The 17,390-nt window shown below is 41.3% G+C and overlaps 2 protein-coding genes across 3 annotated transcripts in view; both read right to left on the bottom strand.

Annotated features, from left to right (window-relative positions):
- Positions 1 to 17,390, bottom strand: part of LOC123982851 (zinc finger protein 502-like) — a 441,737-nt gene that overhangs the window by 206,282 nt on the left and 218,065 nt on the right. The window lies entirely within an intron of this gene.
- Positions 6,258 to 9,075, bottom strand: gpr142 (G protein-coupled receptor 142). The gene is made up of 2 exons (XM_046068783.1): positions 8,919 to 9,075; positions 6,258 to 7,397 (listed from the first exon to the last, which is right to left on the bottom strand). Exons 1-2 carry the CDS (start codon positions 9,055 to 9,057, stop codon positions 6,439 to 6,441), a joined length of 1,098 nt encoding a protein of 365 aa, XP_045924739.1. The 5' UTR covers positions 9,058 to 9,075; the 3' UTR covers positions 6,258 to 6,438.

The following is a 17,390-nucleotide window of genomic DNA, read 5'->3' as shown; positions in this document are numbered from 1 at the left end:
CCCCCCCCCCCCCCCCCCCCCCCCCCCACCACTACCACCACTACCACCACCACACACACACACACACACACACGCACACACGCACTTTAATGCCCGAAAATACAGTTTTATAACAATATCTCAGACAACTACTCTAAATAATCCACTTCTCTCTGCCTGATCATTTAAATTTAATTTGAACTTTTTTTGTCCTTGGTGTTGGATTAACAGACTCGATCAGTGTGAGTGGTGTGTGGGGACATCTGCTGGTGAAGAGAGTTACATCCAGCAGCAGCTCAGAGACATTCTGCCTCGTGAAGGAGGCAGTAAAATAAAAAGGTGGCCTGCATTGAAACTCATGTTGTTACTGTGTCTGAACAACAAACTCATTAAATGTACTTTTTTTGGGTCATAATTCACAACCTTTCTAAACGAAATAGAGAACATAAAGCACTTTATTTTTTCAACAGTTAAAGAGTCTAAAATAGTAACTACAGTATGTAAAATATAAAATAAATAAATAAAACTGGCTGAAAAGCTTCTTCTGAAAGTGCCTTTTTCAAGATGGAAGTTGATAACGAGTTCATTTCCTTCATTGGTTTGCAGGAATTCTTTACTTAAGACAAATAAATACCACAATAGAAAAAGTACTTGTACAGTAGCCCTTCTTTCCAGGAAAAAAGCAAATTAATTATTTACTTTACATGCTAAATGTCTGGTAGGTGCAGGTAGCCTGAAGCTGGTATTCTTTTTTAAATGGAGCGTGCAGTTTGAAACTTATTTAGATGACAGGTGCACATATCAAGTCTGAGTGATTTTAACCCACAGGTGGCCCTGCAGTAACCACCGACCCCCCGGTGAGTTATGGTTAAGTACAAACTGATGCACAAAGCATCCAAATTATTTTGACCTTTTCAACTTTTTTCCACTAACTCTTTAATGTAAAATGCTGATATAGAACATTTGTTCTCAAAGCGGGGTCCGGGGTCCCCCAGGGGTCCCCCAGGGGTCCTTGAGGGGGTTCCCAGCAAAAATCTTCACTATAATTCCATCCATAAGTAATGTAGTGACTGAACACATGACTATTATGCTCATCGATTTCATTTTCTGGAATAAAACATCTAAAAGCCCAAATCCTATCAGATGGGCGATCCTCTGAACAAATCTTATCAAATGGGGGTCTGTGGTCTAATTTGTGTCAGTTTTAGGGGTCTTTGACGTGAAAATGTTTGAGAACCACTGATATAGAATATGTAATGAATATGAATGATAGCAGGTGTGTAATAAGATTACTTTTCCGACTTTAAGGCTACTTAAGGGTCAGAGGCCACGAGTCTGACTCAGGATATTTTGCACAATCGCACCTTTTACAGAGCCCTAATATTTTAAAACATGATTTAGGAATTTAAAAAATCATTGTCTTTGATGTTCACTTTCTTTATTTTTCTTATATCTGAGGATTGTGCAGCCCTGGCAGTGCTGTACACTCTGTAGGTCCTAAAGTAAATAAAATAGGGTCCGTCCTCACTGATGGTCAGTGCTGAATCTGCCCTGAAAAATTGTTCTCTTGAAATCGGGCTTTAAGCAATGACAGTCGAAGTGAAGATTTTGGTGCGTTTGAGGTCTTGGTCAATGATTAAAGGACCAGTCCCCCCAGATGACAGCTCCTCCTGCTCTTTATATGATCCTCCAGTTTACTCTCTTACTCACACTTGTTGCTCAAGAGCTGATTTTCCCTGCTTCATTTCCCTCAGCGAGGCCACTGGCTGATGTCTACACAGTGGACGGCTTCTTGTTTGGACTTTCGCTCTCCATTTTCAGCTCCCCCATATGGCTCTCACTGATGGGAAGGAAGTCCAGCTTTTAGCTTTCATTCTTTGTAATTAAATCATCCACCTGGCTTGTGAACCTACTGTAACAGGTTTTTTCCAGGGCTGAATTTCTCTCGTCGGTTCCATCCGTCTGCCTCCTTGTGGCCGTCAGATTAGTGGTAAAGTCTGAGTTGTCTGTTTCCAGATATAGATCAGCTCCATTTTCAGTGTCGTCACTTTAGTGTCCGAGTCTGACCTCCACCACCGCCGTGTCTCATTCCAGAGCTCATCCCACGTTATTTCAGTCCTGGAGGTCGCTATTGACCTTGAATCGAAAACCCAGACATTACCGAGACATTAGAGAAGAGCATCCTTCATTCTGTAACTCTGCAAGGACTAACTCATTACTGCCTGATCTTTCTATTATTTTTCTGTTCTTTCTACACAGTTTGTACAACACTGACCTACAGTACACAGGCAGATGAAGCTCATTTAAGAGCAGAAACTGATTGTGTTTTAATGATTTGGGATAATCGCTACAATAAATCTGAAAAACATCTACATCACTGACTGATTTACATCCTCTATCTTGCTTCTAAATTAATCCTGCTTGTAAATTTTGAGGTTGACAGGTTTTCTGCAGTTTCTGTAATTTACAGTATAGCAGACTCACCTGATATACAGGCTCTCCCAGGCTCTCTGTGATTGCACAGTATAAAATAAACTGCTCCAATCCTGTGTTAAACATTTATTTCCTCTCCATATAAAACTATTCTCAGTGCTTACAGACAGTTTCATTCCGCATTACCATTATACTTGAGCCAAAAGAAAATCGAGCAATAATGTAAACAATGAAGCCACTTTAACATGCTGCAGAAGACGTCTTTGAACGTTCATCATGTTCAGATGCACCAAAGCAGAGAAACAAAATACTTTCTGACTGTACATCCAAAGTAACAGCAAGTGATCCATGTCAGGTTGTTCAATATTAAAGTAAGAGGTGAACAAGTTAGTAAGGAAACACATTTTTTTTTACCCACCAACTACAAAAGTGAATACAGTGTTTTCATTGTTTTCCTGCCTTCCAGTCATCAGTTGTTTTTTTTCCCACTTCAACTTTCAGAGAGTTGAAACATCAATTTAAACAATTAGTTTAGTGGTCAAAAAACATGCAATTGTGTTGATACCAAATTTAAAATGTAAGACAGCATTCAAAAACTGGCAAAAACTCTTGAAACATATTTTCAACAAAATAATGTGCTGGTTGTTCAGAATAATTAGACTTAGAAAGAAACTTTAAGTGAATGGGGATTGTCATTTCATTGTTTTCTAAGTGAAAGCTACCCTCTGTGGATTTATCCAGTGAAACAACGTTCAACAACGTGTCTGAAAGATATGTTACTGTTTTTTTTTCACTTTTTGAGCAACACAAATGAAACCTCCACCATACTGGGGTGACAACAGAACTCTCAGTGACAGATTTCTCTAAATCTCTACAAATAAATCCCCAAATATCTTCCACCAAGGCCTCATACCTGAACAACAAAACAGTTTATTTACCTTTTACCAAGTGATCGATAAAACACCGCCTGCTCTGCAAATTCCACTCATATTCCAGCCTACTACTACTCTGCTCATGGCAACTAAAGCATGATTAATGTTTTTGTGGTTATAGGAAACTCAAAGCTTTCGGTCAAGGTTTGGAAATGATCGCGGTCTTTGTTTAATACTGAATATCAACAATGTCACAAAAAAGGTTGTTATTTTTTTAACATTTAACCAAAAGCACCGTGAGAGTGAATTGATGATTGATCCAAACAGTGTGACAAAAACGTCCAGTTTCTGTCCAGCTTTAACTCCCTGAATTTGTTTACAAGAAAAAAATGAAATAAATAATTTCTGTTTTCATTTGCTTTCAGGTTGATGTCAAATTAAGTGAAAATTGTTAATTTGCCTATAGAACATAGAAAATATGTAAATTCAGGTATGATTTAGGTATGATGCAAATTAGCGTCAACAGGCATAAACGAGAAACCAGTGTTTGCAAAACGTTCCCAGGTACGTATATGTACGAATATGCACAAACAGGCATTTGGGGATACCAAACGATATCTCAGCTGCAGTCCGAAAGGAAGAGGTGTGATGCGAATTTGTGACAATCGGCAGTAAGGGGTTAAGAATGTAACGCTACTTCCTGCGTTGCCTCTCACTGGAAATATATTTGTCATTTTCACATTTATATGTCACTTTAAACTGACTGAACAAACACCTAATGTTTTGTGTGTTTGACATTTGAGCCAACAACGAATGCTTTCGCTTTTTAAGGAAAATCATATTTTTCAAGTACCACCTTTAACTGTCCATAAAGCATGCTTTTCCTTTATTTAGACGTCTGATAGGATACACTTGTCACTCTCTGTGGTGCTTTGCCTTCTCATTTGATGCTTCGGCCACCTGCTGAGCTGCAGGCAGGGCTGAATAGGTGCGGAGACGGGGGACACGACCAGGTGTTTGAACAGGCACAAAGGACAGGTGGCAGGCAGACGTGTGACTAGTGGGGTCAGCCTGCCCTTAAATGCATCCTCCGCAACAGCTCTGTGGATGTGTGAAAGCTCAGACACAGCTCCATCAAACTTTAATGAAATCCTGCCCTGACATCTTAGCTTTGCATTATGGTCTTAACTGTTTATTCAGTCATCTCTTAGGACCCCCACTGTCTTCACCAGTGTAAGGTCGCCACCGCTACCCCCCCCTCTGTTACTGTCAGACATCAGGAGACATCTTCAAAGAAACTGCTTATGATTCACAGAACTCAGTGTGGGAGGAACTCAGTGTCTCTTACTGTTACAGTAAACACAACGAGGACTGAAGAGCAAGGAGAGCGGGCAGGTGGCTTGCTTTAGAAACCTTAAACCTAAACGGGGGGTCAGAGGAGTAAACGGAAGATCTAAACTGTGAGAGGAAGATGTATACACTGCACTTGAGACTGGATTGAGTGAAGCATAAAAAAATGTTTGTGATGATGACAAAAATGAAAGCTGCATTAATGTATTTTTTTACACTTCAGGGCAAAAGAACTACAAAACAACTTAATGGACAAACCGGATGACATCTCATTGCCAACTCCTGGGAAAAATATCCGGTTCTTCCGCTGATAAATGCTCCACTATGTTCACTAGCTGGTCTCTAAGAATGTCAGCTGATTGGTGCTCGGCAGGTGGGTTCATCAGAGCTTGTTGGTTGAAAACAGTTAATGAGAGTACTGAGAATTAACACGCTGCAGAGTTGCGAGTCATTGCGAGGGGGCAATTTCATATTAGTCATTTGACCGGCAGTCATATATATGTGTGAAAATGACAATTTGCAGTTCAACGAGGGGTAATTGCTGTTTTTTCACGCTTCTATTTTTGCATGTGACAAGCAACATATGATGTGCTATTAGTGAGGTGAGCACAGCCTGGCTGTTTCCCCTGTTTTCAGTCTTTGCATTGAACAAAGCTAACTGCCTCTTGGGTCCAGCTACATATTTACACAGCCATAGTGTGAATATATGTACATTTTGAAAAGCATTGTATTTTGTGTTGTGTGTCCCATCACAATAAGAGTAGAAATGACAATATGTCAATTCCACGAGAGACTTGATGCAGATATCAAATGTCAAATGACTTAGCACTGTTAAAAGTGAAACAGTAAATTTTCCATGAAATCGCGATGACGATACATGAAAAGTCCTGTTGTAACAAATGGAAATGTACCAGATGATGTCTGTGTGTGTGTTCGTACATGCATTAGAGTGTGTACCTGTGCTTGTGAGTTTGTGTGTGTGTGTGTGTTTGTGCAGACCATCAGGCTAATCTGTGGTTTGTTTAGCCATATAGGCCATGTTGGTGATGTAGGGGCTGTTTGAAGAGCAGCGTCTTCACTCCTGCCACAGCAAGCTTTCACGTAAGGCTCCATCGAGTTGCATTTCATGAAAAATAAACACTCGCTTTAGCAGCTGTGGTTTGGTTTGGTTGACGGAGTGCAATTTCTTTGCTCGATTGGCTGTGCGCAGCAGGCCGGATTGTCTTTTAGCCATTCAGCGTCTTTACACAACTGCAGACATAGCAGCCCTCTCTGCTGCTTCCAGAGTGGATATTACAGCAGAGTAATTAAAATAGATTGAAGCAAACTGAATGCCACTTGACATGATAAAAGAATGATTGGGTGGATGAATGGATTACACTGCACACACTGTAGCAGCATGCAAAAATGATATTCCTTGATTTGTTTTCCCTTCTGTGTCCTAACCATGGATCTAACTACTGAATTAATCTTTTCTCGTAACAATATAAAAAAGATTTTGTCACATTACTACCATGTACGGAAAAGAAAAAAATCCCCAAACCTACTTTTATTTTGTCAAATTCTTTTGAAGAAAAATAAATACGCTGTCAACTTCTCTGATTTACATGGAACAACAACACGCGGTGACATACTATAATACAAAAAACACTTCTTGTGAGTTCATTTTGGACCCTTTGAGAAAGCTCCAGGGCCGACTGGCAGGAGTCCATGGTCGTAGCTGGAACGCAGCGTGCCTGGGGTCAGAAGTGCTCAGGGGCCGTGGGATGATGGGTGTTTTGGATTAAGAGGAGGGGGCGCAGGGTCACGAGGGCTTTCTGGCCCTGCGAGGTGACAAGGGGGTGGAGTCTCGCTGTGAGCGCTTGTTGTTCCCACTGTACAGAGAGGAGATGGAGGCGTTGTTGGGGGCCTGTGGGTGCGGCAGAGCACGCTGAGGATACAGAGGGCCCCCCCTGAGCAGCACGATGTCCCGAACGGCACCGCGGAAGGGTTTACTGACGAAGCAGTAGAGGAAGAAGTTGACGCCTGTGTTGAGCATGGCCAGCATGTTGGACAGGTCGTAGGCCAGGTGGACGCGCCAGTCTCGGTGAACTGAGGACACATACAGGTGGTAGATGACCACGACAGTCCTGGGAGCCCACAGCACAGAGAACACAGAGGTGATGGCCAGCAGCATGGCCGTGGTTTTCCCAAGGCGCAGGGGAGGCGCAGGCTTCGGCCCACGCTCCTCCTGGCAGGGCTGCTGCCTCTGCCTCACCCTCAGCTTGTGGATTATCAAAGAGTTCAGCACTAAGAAGATGCTGCAGGGCAGGAAGTAGATGATAGTTACATGCGTCCACACGAGGACAGTGTCCAGCGATGTGGCCGGGTGGCTGTTCCTCCACATGTCCGACCACCAGAAGAAGGGCACGCCCGATGCGAGCGATAACACCAGGACCACCCCAATGATCTTCCTGGCCCGGGCCGGGTAGCTGATCTGGCGGTGGAGAAGGGGGTGGCACAGCGCCACATAACGGTCCACAGTGAGGGGTACGGTAGACCAGATGGAGGCGTGATTGGCGGCGAACTCTGCAGCGCTGACAGAGTGCAGCAGGAGTGCAGGGACATCACGGTGAAAAACTGCCGTCTCCAGCAGGAAGCCGACAAAGATGATGAAGAGCTGGGAGAGAATATCTGAGCCCGTCACCGCCAAGAGGTAGTAGTACAGTGCTTTCTTTGTGCGGGAGGCAAGTCTGGACAAAGCCACTGCTGTGAGGATGTTCACTGCCAGAAACAAACAAGAATAATAAGAAGTAGAAAATTAGATCATATTATCTGCTATTTATATTAATATAATGCAGGAGGTACAGAAACAGTAAAATTAAATTTGACCAGGCAAGCACACTGTAACAAATAGCAATGGCTTCATTTGATGCCATGTAGTACCTACAGATGCACATACTGCTCTGCCTTTAACCAGTCTGAGGGAAAATGCAACAGCTACAAATACAAATCTTTCTGTTTTCTTGTCCATTTGAACTTTTGTTTCTTTTATTTTGATCATTTACAGTAAACAGTTCTTTGCGATTATTGTATGTGTAGACTAATTGAACTGATATTACTTATTCTCCATATTGAATGGATTTAGCTATGCCGTATTTATGCGGCATAACAAACAAAATTAAGATGTCAGTTTGTCAAAATGTATATTTTCTATTATAGTAAACAACTAGGGGGGGAGTTTTACATAGCTGTGACTGTTTTTAGCGCTGTATAGAAATAAAGCTGTTTTCATAACATAACAATCAATAAGTAAATCCACATTTTAAAGGCAGTGGTGCATTTGTGTGTGTGTGTGTGTGGGGGGGCATTCATAACAATATATAATGTTACATAGCATTGATTTTATGTGTCTCCTTACAGCACATCTAATACAAAGAGTCTGTTTTTTTTAACATTTGTCAGCAGCAGGATATTTTCACTGTCGCTATTTGGATAACAGCACCAGTCTTAAGACCCCTTCAGGCATGCAGCTGTCAACATTTATTTCCCTTTGGGGCAATTACGTGATGAGATCTGAATGCTCCGGTGACACATTCGCTTGTTTTGAACACCACTCTCTCTAAATCCCTGCTGGATCAATGCCAAATCACCGCCATCGACTTGTAGACAAAGCACAGTAATAAGAACAATGCCGAGGTGAACGCCGTTCATCTAAGTGACAAGTATTTCCCGGTTATGAATTATTGAGGCGATAGATTTTGATGCAGAGAGATTCCAAAGACAAGTGGCCGGACGATTGATGATCGATTAATTTTTATAAATGCAAACAAAATGATCATCAGATGATTGGATTATTGTAACCTGTGAAAAGAGCCATCAGTGTTTTGTCATGTGCTACAACAATACTGCCTCACTGTTCTATTAGAGCACCGTAATGTACCTCTAACTCACAGTGTGTAATGATATCTTCAGTCTTGTGCAGTTTCATCTTCCCTTATAAATAGATCTCAAAGCAGAGATTCAAACTGTGCTCAGTTTACACACTGATTGTAGTTCAGAGTAATATTTTGCTCACGTGCAGGAATTATTTTCTGATGACAGACATTGCTGTTGAGTTTTTCCACATGTATTTTCTTTAACTGAGCTTCACAAAGGAATTTCAGTTCTCCTGTACAGGGACGGTGACAGAAGTCTTGGAAATCTCAAAACCTTGGCATATTAACGAGAGACAACACTTTATCTGCAATTTGGGTGAACCAACCCTGCACACAGTTCTCACTAAATGACATCCTGACAGTGTACCTGGTACTCCCACACAGAGCAGAATACTGTAGTAGATGACAGGGATGAAGCCCAGGACACATTTGGACTTCTGCAGATCCTCAGGTTTCAGGCCCAGCTCCTGGTAGCCGGGCGCTGTCACATTGGGCCAGTTGATCATGACCTTGGAACTTCCCCTGGAAAATAAGGGAAAGACAGAGGAATGTTTCTAGGACTCAGAGTCAGTGTTTTGATTAAGAAAGCAAGGAGCAAATGGAAAACTGCTCATTGCTGCAGCTTTGATTCAAACTAACTATAAATTTGTGACATGTTTAAAGATTTACGTCTTCAGGTTGAATGAACGGCCCGACTCAAAGGTTCTGCTCGAGGTTTCTGCCTGTTAAAATGAAAGTTCTCCATGCAAGTGTGGCCAAGTGCTTGCTCATGGTGGGAAGTGTTGGGTCTGTGTAAATAATATTACAAAGACTACGATCTGGAACTTCTCTATATGAAAAGTGAATGAGATAACTTCTGTTATAAATTCATTCATCTTCTACCGCTTATACTGCGTACAGGGTTGCAGGGGGCTGGAGCTGACATTGGCCGAAAGGTGGGGTACACCCTGGACAGGTCGCCAGTCCATCACAGGGCCACACATAGACAAACAACCCATGGACAATTTAGGGTCACCAATCAACCTACCACCCACCAAACAATCTCTGGACAGTGGGAGGAAGCCGGAGCACTCGGAGAGAACCCATGCAAACACGGGGAGGACATGCAAACTCCACATATCTAACTCCACTCCACTTTAGTTTAATTTAAGTGAATAAAGTTGAATATTACATGTTAAAGGTGAATATCTTTTAATTTAACTGTTTTAATGCAAAAAAAATGTATGTCTCATTAAAAACCTGAAATTCAGACTAATGAAATAATTTTAGGTAGGTTTGCATTAGAACTAGTATGTGTGACAGATGACCGACCTGGCTAATATAAGATTTTTATAAATATATAAAGATGTACAATGTACAATGCATCTGTTGGATTACTAATTTTCTATGCAGATGATGATACGCTTTATGTTGATGCAGCATGTATTTTATTATGAGTGATGTAATTTTGTTTGCTATACAAAGCTGTTTGCTGTTTTTCAAAAATACACTGTGGAAACAAAAAGAGTTTAGACTCAGTCAATTAAACTGCAGCTCCATAATAACAGATGGGCTGACAGCGCTGACCCTGTCACCCTCCTCCCTCCCCTGAGTCATTATCATCTTGTCTGCCCATCTAACCTTTTCACCTGGGAGCTATCCATCCTGTTTTTCTCAGTCTGCCTCTCCTCTGCCTGCTCTCCTAATTTACTTCATTCATCCATGAAGCCATATTTGGACTGCGTTATCTCTCAAGCTTTCAGTGACAAACCATTTGTGGATGCTTAACCAGCATAAATATCATCATGGAGCCACAATCTCCAAATCAGTGAAACCGGCCTCCTCATGTGAGAGGGGCAATCACTACTTCTAATAGTTGGTCGTATTTTATTTACTGCCATTGTAAAAGCTATTTAAGTGCCAAAACCTTGAATATGGACTACATGGCTGGTTGATTATATGATCTGTAGCAGGAATGCAATCATAAAATTGAGAAATATCTTAATGAGTGGCTGCAGTAATTTACCTCAACGCTATAAAATAGCAGAAAAGCATGGATCGAAAAGCTCATCAGGATCATCAAGATCAATGGTGTAATTCAGTATGTCCTTGTGCAGAAAGGGGAGAGGTCACTGCTTCATACCTTTCTTAAAACATAGCTGGAATTAGATTTCCCTTCAAACAGGCGTTCTGGCTGTTAGTTAAGGCAGCTGCCTGAAATTTGTGTATTTACTACTAATATTTTAATATTTTTTATTTTTACTTTGTATTTTGAGACTGATGAGGAAGTTAAGTGATGTTGATGCATCGTGGTCGTCTCATGTTAGAGTTGGCAGACAGGAGCAAGAGGTTTGTCACTGGAGTCGACCACATGTCATCCAAAATTGGCTCTTTTATTGACAAAACCAGTCAAAGGCACTTGAAGGTCTTAAGGTAACCTTCTTGGTTACTTGTTGGAAGATCTGAAATGTGTGGTCTTCAGTATCTTTGGTCCCCTCTTTAAAATCAAGCCAATCTGAATGGTGGACTTTATTGGTTTTATCTGGTATTTATGTTATTGTACTACCACATGTGTACATTTGATCCAAAATCAATCAGTGTGCTCCTATCTCTGTTTTTCTTGGCTCTTTAAGGACTTGTTGGTTAAAATGTGAGTTTGAAACTTGAACTTGGAAACAGCAATAGAATATAAAAAGATAAAATTTCAACTTAGTTTGAAAGCCAACATGGACAAGAAGCACGTGAAATTTGAACATCCGCAATTTGATGACATTGGTTATTTGATAAAATGTCAGAAAATAGTTAGAAATCACAATTTTCTAAAGTCCAAAGGGACGTCTTCAAACTGCTTAACTATATCTGAACATCCCAAAACTAAATATATTTAGTTAATTGTCAACTAAGACTAAAGAAATCCAGCAAATATTCATATTAGCTGAAATGAGTGATTTTTTGCATTTTGCTTCCCAAAAATGACAATTAATAAACAATTAATTGATAGTAAAAAAAATCCCGTTTGGTTTTAACTTTTAGCACGAGTTACATTACTGGCTCCTACAAACTGCAAATTAGCAGTTCTGCTAGGATTGACTTCGAATATCAAGTTACTCTAAAAACAGGTTAAAATGGCTTCTGCAGACCTGCACAGGTGACATTACTGCCTCTCTCAGACACCTGATCTGTTTCCTCCCGAGCCTCATCCCAGGACCAGCAGTGAGAAAGATGATCGTTATGAATGAGAGGGTTGTGAGGTTGCCAGCAAAACACGGCACAGGGGACCAGTAATTACACTGACCAATCAATATCCCAGCAGCCACTTCTTTCACACCGGCCGAGGTCCTCTTTAATCCTGAAAGCAGCAAATGAAATCTTGGAGCTTGGAGAGTTCTCGCTTTTCGCTACGTGCTCTTCATCACATTTTTATTCTAGGGTAAATGTCCTCTGCAGAGGACACGTTGATCCCCTCGGGTGCTACAGATTCTATGTGGGAATGAAGCCGTTTCTTACTTCAGATATAAAATCCACATTCAGACAGTCTTCTTACACAAGGGAAATAAGGTATATTGACGAATAGGTTGTTTGTACTCCAGTGAAGTGTAAGCAGATAGTATCCTCTGAAGAATCCCTAACAAAACATTGCCTTTAACCAGGCAAGCCGAGCGACTGGTCTGTGAAGATCAGAAGCTCAGGCATGTTTCTCATTAAGACTCTTTTTTTATTGGATGGTCTTCTGAGGGTTGAGATGCAGCTGGAGGATATATGACGTGGCTCTGCAGGGGGTTCACTGCCCAGGAAGCTGATCTGAACTTTATCTACACTCCACTGAGTCCTCTTAATTATTCATCAAGAGACGGTGCACCTGAAACAACAGCGCTGGGAGATAAAGGGTGCTGCCAGCATTACTGTACAGCAAACGTACTGTTTCACACGAGAGCACGGAGGCTGCATTTTGGTGTTTAGGAGGAAAGTAAGAGTTACTTCAGGTTTAAAATTGGAAGCTGGCGATGCTGGTTTTGCTGTATCTTAACCCAGCTCGTTGGATGGAACAAAGCGATGGCTGACACGCAAAGCTAGAATCTGGCTTCAAATAAATCTCCTCATCATGCAGATTGTGAGCTGCACTGCTGTTCAAAGTTCATTCATGACCCGTTGACAGTGTTGTTAGGAAGACAGAATCCAGAAGTTGTTTTGGCACCAGAAATTACAGGCTTATATGATGACAAATGTCTCTTTCTCAGATTTCTCAGATATGATTTAGGGTGTGAAATAACAAGAAAACACTTCAAGCCAATTCTGTTAATATGAAAACTGAGTTCACGACAATGTCAATTATGAAACAATTGGGAGTGAGACAATCCAGATTCACTCCCTGCTCCCCTAAATAACTTTCATAATAAGACTGTACCTTGCACCAACATTTGAAGTCAATGATGTATAACAGCGCTGATTGCACAAGAAACAGAAACATTTCATCCTTTTACAACAGAGAAGCTCGGACACTCAAGCATAAACAGTGAACGGAGAGACTTTTCTTTGGGTTTGTTTGCCCTTTTATGGCAAGTCTTGGTTACTTACCTTCACATCCAGTTTTCACAGCGACTCTCCACCTGGGTTACAGCCGATCCTATGCTCCTACACAATCCTTGACATTGTAGCTGGACACCAGCTGAGGAGATGTGAAGGAGGACAGAGAAGAGGAGGACAGAGAAGAGGGGGAGGAGGAGGAGGAGGGGAAGGAGGAGGAGGGGGAGGGGGAGGGGGAGAAGTGGAGTCCAGGCAGCCGGCACATCAGTGCAACGAGTGAAGAGAGGGAGAGGGGAGAATTGAGGCAGAGGAGAGTTATAATGACGGGAGGGTGATGGAGGGGAATGAGAGAGAGAGAGGAGGAGGGATTGATCTGTGGATTAGGGAGGGAAAAGATCAAACGAAATAGAAAGAGATGAGGAAAAGAGTGCAAAAGAGAGAAATCCTGTACAGGAAAAACTGATGGAAAACTACAATAAATCTGACAGGGAATAAAAAGAAATGTTTCTGTATTGACTGTGATCCAAATCAGTATTCACACTGGAAAAGAGACAGTTAATACACACAAAGCGGTCAGTACGCAGACTAATGCAGTGTCCAAACTGCATATTTTAATAACCCGTTAAAAGTCCAATTACACTTAACAAGCAAAATGTTGTTTCTTAAGATTTGACTTAATTTGTGTCCCAGTTGCTTACTAATTTATACAGGTTTTAAATGTGTGTGTGACTTTGTGTTCACACTGGAAAAGTCAAAACAAGACTAAGAGTGTATAACCACGCTAGCAGCGCAGTGATGCTGTGCTTTGAGCTGAATGCTAACATCAGCATGCTAATGCGCTCACAATGACAATGCTCTCATGCTGATGTGGCGGGTATAATGTTTAAAACACAAATATATGGTAATCTATACAATAATTGTTGAAGCATTTCACTAAAAACCACAAATGTCAACCTCATGGTGGCGCTAGAGGAAAAGTCAGGGCATCACCAAAGTCACGAGTATTCATCTTCTGGAAAACATGAATGTCTACCAAATGTGGTGCCAATCCATCCTGTAGGCGTTGAGATATTTCACTGGATAAATATTTCACCTTAGGGCTAGATGGAAGGTCAGAAGATCATAAAAATCATTAGTATGCGTACTCTGGGGGGCCGTGGATGTCTGCACCAAATTTAATGGCAGTATTTCATTCTGGACAAGAGTGGTGGATCGACATTGCCCTCCCGAGAGCCACACTGCTAGCATGGCGAGAAATAAGTAAACTGTCAAAATGCAGTTTGATCAACATCCATGTTGACCAGGTCCTACGTACTATGGAGCCGGGACACCGCTTGAATTTGCTTGATTTTGACTTGTCATCCCACAATGCAATGCACAAAGGAGATTGAAGATTAAGCTACAGCCAGAAAACGTCAAAACAGTTTGCAGATGGTGGTGTTATAGCTCCAGCAGGAACCTTTTTCATTAAGTTTGATTAGCTTCAGCCCTGTAAAGTTGCAGTTTTAATGACATTTGATGGCACACCATGAACCATTTCCCATTTCTTTATATGTCATTTTTGTATGCACAACATCTGATGCACAAAACACAATCAAGAGGGGAGAACACACACACACACACACACCAACAACAGGCATGGACTAAAGACTAACAACACCCAGCAGCAGCAGCAGCAGCAGCTTCCTAATTTTATGAACGCATTCTTAACAGCAGTTGAAACTAACACAATTACAAGCGAGGAAATCGCAGAGATCAGTTTTGTACAAGACAAATGTGTCCTTAATTTAGCTAAACCCACTGAGAATGCACGTCTCACGACTGCAAATTGTTGACGATAGCAAGGCTCCAAAGCAAACAGTGCATTAAAGGAGCTCATTTGAAGAACTAATTCATCCATCAGTTCAGGCTGTTGACGAACCATTTGCAAATCTGAGGCCTACGTGAGCTCCTTTTGACTCAGCTTGGCTTCCCTTGCCCTGCAGCTGCACATCATTTAATGTGTTTATTTGACATGCGGTGTTATACCCCTGACTTTACACTGCTCTCAGGGGTCACTCAAGCAAATAATGAACCTTGGCAGTCGACGGTCATGCTCAGACATGACTCGATATTGATCAGGCCTGTTAGATTGGAGGCAGAAATTACTGGGGGTTAAGCTGAATGTTTTCTGTATTGCTTACTGGGATGCAGCAGTTGATATTCATCACACGGTCAACAGAAATCATTCCATTTTTTATTAAATTTATTTAATGTGCCTGATAGCATGAATCACAAAACATCTTTTTTTAAATTTTCTCTTCATTACATATTTAGAAAATAGATTCCACAGCCTGTTGTTGGGTCTGTTTTTGTCTTACAGAAGAGGTCACATGCACAACTTGGTTTAAAATACTCCCTAAAGGTACATAAGAAGAGTTCATTCCTGTCCTTGTAATGGCTGGTCACAACTCAAGGTCACATTTAAGTAAATATTCTCTGCCTGTTCTGGGTCAAATGGTATTTTGGAATGGGAACAAAACGGCATATTTTAATTTCTAAACCAAGCAAAGGGTGACATGAACAAAGATGACAGTAAGCACCAAACAGTGACGTGTGCTCAAACAATTGTACAGGCAATAATGTTCCAATAATACAAAGATTTACTTCAGCAGCATCAAACAGGTCTACTGAAGAACGGTTCCTTTCACATGGATGAAGGATACATCTGGTGATATTATTTTTTTCTTAATGTCAAGAAATGAAGGGATCAAAAGCAACAATTAATGTTTCCTTCAAAAAAGTACATTGTGTGTATCACTGCCTGATATCTCGTCTTCCTCTGAGCCGTAGAGCTCCATTGTTGTCCCAGAACTATTAAAAACACATCAGTGAGCCTCACTGTTGCACTGGGTGACATGTTCCTTCATCACCATGAACACACACACTGTAGTTTATTTTGACTCAGTCCCACACACTGTCTCGACCCCCCGGCCGTGATTCCTGCTAGTGACACCTGTTTTTTTTCCTTTTGGGTGAATATGTGCTTGGTAGGTTTTGGTTTTTGTCTGTCTGTCCTCTGTCTCCCTCGCTCCCTTTCTCTCAGTCGGTGGCTGTGGGCGTTACCTCTGGCTTTCTTTTCCTCACCTGCCTGCTGTCAGCAATCAGCACACCTGGCCGTCATCAAGCCAATCAGCCTCCCTTTAAGAACCGAGCTTCACAGCCAGTCCCTGCTGGATTGTTGAGTTTTATATAGTATGTTTTATGAACCTGCTAGAAGCTTGTTATCACCGTCTTCAGTTGACAGCTCCCCAAAGCTCCCTACCCTTACCATAACCATCAGAAATGTTTGGGCCTAAACCTAAGTCAGCGACTTTACGCATGTCGACCGGCCTGCAAGTCACAGCTGTAGGTTTAGCCTCCTTTGTGTTGCTGCGACGTCGCAAATTGCGGCGTTTCATACGGATGCTGAAAGTTTTTTTAGCGTTTAAATAATTACGCTTTGTCACGCTGTCTGAAAGCGTCTGTAATGACGCTCTGAGATGAGAATGCTCACTTGACCGCCAAAGGTGTATTAATCCCCTGCTGAAAACAACAAATGCATTGTTTTCTCCTGTTTTTTTTTTTCTTCCTATTTTCAATGGATTTTTAACACAGACAATCACACAAACATTAACTTAAGCAAAAACATAACTCCAATTCACAAATAAGAGAAACTCCAAGAAACTGATCCGACCTGGAGTGGAGGAAACCCGTAAGATGCTCCGATGGAATCAATTGAAATAAAACTCAAAGCCAGCCCTGAATAGAGGGGCTGGCATCCGAGATCCACTGCAATAATATATTCTTTTCCAATAGCAAGATGATTTCCTCCTGTTTTAATCACATTTGATTTAAAACTAGAGTGGCCAGATTAGAAAAAGATTTCCTTTTTAAAATTTTTAAAACTAAATAAATGTAATGACACATTTGTGAAAGACACTTCATTACATGCAGGAAAAGCTAAAATGTCAAACTCTTCAGTATAAAATCCAGTTTTCTGACATTTTTACCTGAAACTCTTTCTGAGCCTCTCAAACGCTGAACTCCAGCCATCAGATAAATATAATGCTGGAAAGTTGCATTTCAAATATGTTCTATATTAAAAGTAAATGTACTTATTTGCTTCACGCTTCTTACATAATTGTGGATTTACATCAGGAGGCCATGTTGAAATCCATAATGACCATCTCTGGATGTACTGTATATGTCATGGAGCCAATTTCACACCTGCAGAATCTATTGGCGGCTCAGATTAATAGTAAATTTCCGTCTGCCTCTATTCAGCTCATCCCTCGCAAACAACCCTGAAACCTCT

The sequence above is a fragment of the Micropterus dolomieu genome, linkage group LG14 (assembly GCF_021292245.1).
Source record: "Micropterus dolomieu isolate WLL.071019.BEF.003 ecotype Adirondacks linkage group LG14, ASM2129224v1, whole genome shotgun sequence".
NCBI lineage: Eukaryota > Metazoa > Chordata > Actinopteri > Centrarchiformes > Centrarchidae > Micropterus > Micropterus dolomieu.
Note: the sequence above shows the minus strand (reverse complement) of the source record. Positions and strands in the feature narration are given on the sequence as shown.